The sequence below is a fragment of the Orycteropus afer genome, unplaced genomic scaffold, assembly GCF_000298275.1.
Source record: "Orycteropus afer afer isolate SDZICR_OR568_19922 unplaced genomic scaffold, OryAfe1.0 scaffold00388, whole genome shotgun sequence".
NCBI classification, from domain to species: domain Eukaryota; kingdom Metazoa; phylum Chordata; class Mammalia; order Tubulidentata; family Orycteropodidae; genus Orycteropus; species Orycteropus afer.
This window is the reverse complement of record NW_006921975.1, coordinates 649,640-656,083: the sequence shown is the minus strand read 5'-3', so window position 1 is coordinate 656,083 and position 6,444 is coordinate 649,640. Positions and strand designations below refer to the sequence as shown.

Here is a 6,444-nt window from a genome sequence, read left to right as displayed (position 1 = left end):
ACTTCTGTAGTGATACCGCCTCAGAAACCCAAGGAGGGGTCGCTATGAGTTGAATCCGACTCGACAGCAGTGAGTTTGGTTTTTTGGTTTTTCCCCCCTTAGCTGGAGGAAAACTAAAACCAATCACTAAGAATTTCACCCCCAATCAGTGGATTTATCTGTGCTCTTCTCCCTAATCCACTCATAGAAGATCAAGTATCCTTAAAGAAGCAATTGTTTCTGAATGTTGCATCTGTCTTACTATACTTTATCCTTGGTAAACAGTTGTAGCATCTTAGTCTAAATTATAGGGGAAAAACAAAACTACCTCCAATGGCTGCCCATTTTATTGTGACTTGAAAAATAACCAAACCTTCCACCTTAGTTCAAATCCAAATGATTATTTTAGTCCCTTAATGACCTCCAAATAATTAAGTTTACCATTTTCTACATTTTAATGTTATTGTGGAGACGCTGTCTTAGATGCCTGAGAACAAGGACAGAATTTACTTTCTGTCAAAGATCTGTGAAACTTAAACTGAATAAAATGCCTTACGTTCTCCCAAGGACTTCAGGAGTATTTTGTGAATATTTCTTTAGCATGAGTATTTAGCATGTCACCTTACTTGCTCCCATCTCCCAGTAAAAAGGAAACACAGCACAAGCCTGAACTACTTGATTATGCTTAATACTTCAAAGCTGGCTTCATATATAGAAGGCTGATGTCCATTTGTGCTTCAGTTAGTTCTTAAAAACAAAACAATAAAAAAGGCTCACTTTGGTTAAGCAAACTGCTACTCTATTTGCTGTGTCAGAACACAGGCATGACACACAAAAATGAGAATCAGGACAAAGTAGTTTTATCTTGTGAAAATATGCATTTATGAGGAAAGGGAACAGGAAATGTTAAAAAAGACAAGTTCCTGTACTTCCAGTAGGAAAAAGCACAAACACATTGATAGCACTCAATCTACCTTAATCTACCATTATACACTATTTTATTTTTTTAACAAAGAAAGAAAAAAGTAGCCTAGATAATCTCCTAATATTGCTTTAACATTTTCTGAAGAATTCATTTCTCTTACCAGGAAAACAGATCAAGATTTATAACTACAGGTCGAAATGAGAAATTAAATGCCAGATGCCTGAAGGCTAAAAAAGCAACAAAAGATTTCTTAAGCTGAATTTACAGCACATTTTTTGAGAAAAAAAAATCTTCAGCCACCAAGATTAAGATTTCTTTGAACAATTATTTGCTGCAATTGTTATACGTCCCTCCAAAAAACAAAACGACATACTCAAAACTAAAATACTTCCCTCCAAAAAATCCAGACACTTATTGAGCATCCAAGTATATTTAGATAAGTTCTGGAATGTTTAAAGTCATTTAGTAGCAGAAGAAAAAGAACAGCGACCAAAACATTTAGCAATTAAATTTCAAAACTTTATTATAACTATCAAAGATTAATTAATAAGGTAAAACCTAACAAAACTTTTAATTGGGATAGGTAGACATTTTAAAAGAAAAAGTAGTTCTTCAGCCAGACAAATTGATGATATTCAACAAATATAAGTATGTATTTCAAAACTAAAGTATTTAAATGAGGCTAGCATCTTTAGTTTAAAAACTTGGCACGGAAGTCTTCATTAAGGTTGCCTGTGACAGACAGAAATGCACACTGTGTTAATGATTTCTACTAAAAACAGAATTCTCTACTGGATCTACCACTACAGGAGAGTTTAACTGCTTTATCAAGGCAAGTCATATGTTACCATAAAAATCACAAAGGCACTAAGACTCTTAATTCTAAAATTAAAGTAATTAAATTCCTATCTTCCATAGGTTGCAGAATTTCAAAGAGTTTGCATTGTGACACTTCAAAGACTAGTTAAGTGTTACTGGAAAAGATACTTAATTACCTTTTGGAAGTCCTCCTTTACCTTTTTGTAACCATTTGAAAAAGTTCATTTTAAGAGTTCTATAATTCATTGTTAAAAACAATCAGTATGAAAAAAAAAAATCAGTATCTCTGGTAAAAATAGGTATGTGGTAGACTATACAGTTAGGCAAAATACAGTTTTAATTTTCCCGATTACTTAACAAAACTTGTTTTTCAAAGCCAAGACCTTCCATCTAATAATAATAAAAAAAAAAAAAACTCATTGCCATCGAGTCGGATCCAACCCCTCCTCGGTTTCCTAGGCAGTATCAGTACAAAAGTAGATTGCCCAATCTTCCTTCCAAGGAATGGCTGGTGGGTTTGAACCGCCAGCCTCCTGGTTAGCAGTCAAATGCCTTAGGCATTACGTCACCTGAGCTCCCTTCCACCTAATAGACAGTGGCTTTTCACAGGGCACAGTTACAAATTTTACGTTATAAAGAATTTTGCACTTTGGAAGTTTTTAGATACCCGTATCTCATATCTCGGAAGGAAGGTTGGGCAATCTACTTCCGTAATGATACTGCCTCGGAAACCCAAGGAGGGGTCACTATGAGTCAGGTCTGACTCAATGGCACATAACAATAACATATCTCGTATGTTGCTTTTTAACACTATGATGCTGAAGTTAAGTACAACTCCCAGAACACAGACTTAGGATGGTAAGAAGTGACAGAGAAGAAATGAACTAACAATATCATGAACTACATCATACCTTTCTAAAAGGTTATTTCCAGTGATGTTAAAGCTCATCTGTTAAGCTCCTTAAAAAGGAAAGATCCACCAACGATATAATTTTAAATGCTGGTCATACTCTAAAAACCAAAACTATAAACGGATTCACTCATAACTTGATGACATACTACCTTCATTTTTAGCATTTCCACTTGCTGCTTCATACTTAAAAGAGGCTGTTTTCAGACAAAGAAAAGGATTTTTTGTAATATATTTACAACACCACTTGTTCTGTCAAATGAAATGAAAACGCTAACATCTATCTTTAGCAAGATGACAAACCTCCCAAATTAGGCTATATGCAACAAAATTTTCATAGAGAGAAAAGAACTCAAATAAATGAAAAGTACTGGACAGTGAAAAGTTTGACTATTTATCTGCTTCTGTAAAGATTTAGACTTGGACACCCAATGGGGGTCGCTATGAGTCAGAATCTACTCCATGGCAGTGAGTTTGGTTTGGTTTTTGGAATTTAATATAGATGATGATGGTTTAGGTTGGTAACTTCCCATCCTGTCTTCCCAGCACACGGGGAACTTAACAGTTACTTGTTGACTGCTATATGACAATCTGGAAAAAGTTCCTGACAGTTAAACACGAATGTTCATCAAAAAGACTTCTCTATCCGTTAATAAACCAATAAACACTCTAAGCATGCATGTGCTAGAGGGGCTAGCAGGAGAGGAGGGGACGAATCAAAAGAAATATGAGATAGTTCCTACTCTTCAAGAGCCTCTCAATTCATTAAAGAAGTAAATACACATGAAAGAGTCAAAGACCAATTGGTAATTGTGAACCTGAGTGCTACAGACAAAGTGCAAGAGCTGTCCTGATAAGTTTAAATATCTACAGGTTGGAATAATAATATTACTATTAATAGCTATCACTAGAGCACTTACTATATGCCAAGTACTTTACAAGGATTATCATTTAGTCTTCACAACACTCTTCTGAAGAGAGTACTATTATTCCCAATTTACTCAAGGGGAAACAAAGTGGTTAAAGGAATTTAACCAAGGTCACTCAGCCAGTCAAGTGGCTAAAAAGGCTGCTTACTCAGGCAATCCAGTTCTGACGCTCCCACTGTAAGACCTAGTGAAGCCCTGCCTAGTGCAATGGAGGGAGGGGGCGGAGATAGAGCATATAGGCTGGCAATGTTACTCGCGTTTTGTTACAAGAAACAAAGTTCCAAAGATTTGTATCTTTCCCACCAGCAACCTTAAACTGGTTATTGGAAGGGGGGATGGGGGCAACCAGGGCAGAAATGGCTTAACAAGCATTAAGCTCATACAGGGTTCAGTTTAGCCTCTAAAACAGTTCAATAATGGAAATAAAAGTTATTTGTTTTGAAATCTGCTGTTTCTTTTGCTTTTTAAAAGATTTTCATTTTCTCCCGAGCCAGAGAGGGGGAGGGAGGAAAGGAGAACGAGAGAACTGAAAAGCTAGGTGATGAAACCGCAGGTACGACAAATTACTGTTTTCTGTGTTACTGAAAAAAAAAATAATAGTAAGTTTCATGGCTAAAGAAAATGCGTTATCCTAGGTACTCGAGCCGCTTGGAAAGTTGCCAAAATTAGTTGGCGGCCCAAGACAAAATGGGGTTTAGGAAACATTTAATGACGAAAGTTGAATCCAACCCGAAAAGGCTCTAAGGTGAAAAGACGGAGCAAAGAAATGCCGGTAGGTCTTCTAGGCGAGCGGCAATCCCTGCCACGCTTCCCCACAGCCCGCGGCAGGCCGGCACAATCCGAGACCGCTCCCCGGGAGGACGAGGTGCCCAGCGGGGCTCTTCGCGACGCCCGGGGCTTCGCGGCGGCGGGCGGAGAGGAGGGGAGGGAGTCCGGGACGGTTCACCCTCCTCGGACTTCGGGCAGAGGAGGCTCCGGGCTCCAAACTGCGGAGTCGAACGGGTGCAGAGTGAAGAAATAGTACAGAGAGAGATGGAGAGTCCGAACCCCCCTACCCCTCCCCTGTGGCCCCGTAAAGAAAAAGGAGCCAAGTGAGCACAAGCGAAGAGGGGGACAAAAAGAGACCGAACAGGAGCGCGGGGACCCGCGGGGGCGGGGGGGGGGGAGGCGCAACAGAGTTCTCCGAAGAGGCTACAGGAAGCCGAGCTACCGCAGGAAGCAGGGATTTTAGGGAGGCCAGGGAAGGAAGGAGGTCGGCGGCGGTTACAAGCACCTCTCCTCTCCGAGTTCGAAACTCCTAGCCAACCATCCACACCCGCCGCCCAGGTGGGGGAGGGGGCGCATCGTTCCCCCCAGCCTCCCGCCACACAAGACAAGGTGGCCGCTGCCCGGGCCCGGCCTGAGATGGGCGCCTGCCTCCGGCCTGGACACTCACAATTCGCCTCTCCCTGATTTCTCCCAGTTCTTTATCCACTCTGCGGGAACTAACACGGTTGCGGCCGCCATCTTCCCCTCTCTAGTAGCAGAGGCCCGGATGCGTAGCACGCGAACGAAGGGTCAAAGGGGAGCACCGCCCACGGAGAATGCCGGGAGCTGAGAGTTCGGTTTTTGATTTCCCGCCCCACCTTCTTCCTAACCCCACAGAAACCCGAGGCCTGGTTGCCAAGGATGTGGCCACGAGCCTTGGGCCCATTCTCAAAGTGACCGTGCCAGCCGCGCCTGCGGCCACCGTCGCTTTTCTTTAGAACAAGAAAAATGCCATCCCCAGCCTGACTGTAGCACTTAATGTTCTGTGATATTCTACAGCTGACCATTAATTCAAAATCGGTTGTAATTTATCTGCTTACATCTCCAGTGTCTAGCACATGTTGTATGTGTGCTAGACATTGGTATTGAGAAATAAGCCATGATGCCTATCATCCACGAGCTCACAGTTGGTGGGAAAGACAGACGTCTAAGCAGATAAATTTACAAGACACTCTCCTAATGGCTGAGATGAGAGATTAAAAAATCCCCTCCCTAGTTAGGGAGGGGGCAGGCATTTACTGTGTGCCAGGCATTACTGCTAATTCAAGAGAACCAAAAAAAACACAAACTCACTTCTGATTCATAGCGACCCCCCTTTGGGTTTTCTGGGCAGTATCACTACCCAGTGCCAAAGGCATTTGACTGCTGACCAGAAGGCTGGCGGTTCAAACCCACCAGCCACTCCTGGGAAGGAAAGATGGGCAATCTACTTCCGTAGAGATACCTCCTCGGAAACCCAAGGAAGGGTCGCTATGCATCAGGACCAACTCTAAGGCAGTGAGTCTCACTACAGAAGTAGATTGCCCAATCATCTAAGGAGGGGCTGGTGGGGTTGAACTGCCAGCCTTTTGGTAAGCAGTCAAATACCTTAGGCACTACACCACCAGAGCTCCCATGTTGTTAGTTGGCTGTGGTGGTTATGTTTGTGTGTCAACTTGGCTGGGCCTGGTTGAGTGTCTGGGCAGCTGGTGGTAGTTACATTCCATGATGAGACTAGCAATCAGCTCCATGGTGGGATCTACCCACAAGCAGCTGAGTAGCTGCTTTGGGTATGTGGTCTGCTTTCCATATATAAGAAGCAGCTTTGGGGACTTCCAGTAAGATGGAAGAACAGGCAGACAAGCGACACAGATCCTCTTCAACAAAGAAAAGAAAAACCAATTGACAGAGATACAGAAGCTAATCCCGGAACCCTGAGCTTTGAAAGGAACCATACAGAAGTGGATTAGGCACCAACTGGTGGAAAAATCTGAACGAAAACAGTGAGTACAGAGACAGTTGGAGCTGCAAACTGTCAGCTACTCTGACGAGACCAACAGCCTGAATATTTCGAAGTGGTGTTGGGACCTGAGAAT

At 42.3% G+C, this 6,444-nt stretch overlaps 1 protein-coding gene across 1 annotated transcript in view; it reads right to left on the bottom strand.

Annotated features, from left to right (window-relative positions):
• THOC2 (THO complex 2) overlaps window positions 1-5,068 on the bottom strand; it is a 150,492-nt gene extending 145,424 nt beyond the window's left edge. The window contains exon 1 of the mRNA XM_007953366.1: window positions 4,998-5,068. Coding sequence (XP_007951557.1) covers window positions 4,998-5,068 — 71 coding nt within the window. The remainder of the gene's footprint in view (window positions 1-4,997) is intronic.
• Window positions 5,069-6,444: the final 1,376 nt, after the last annotated feature.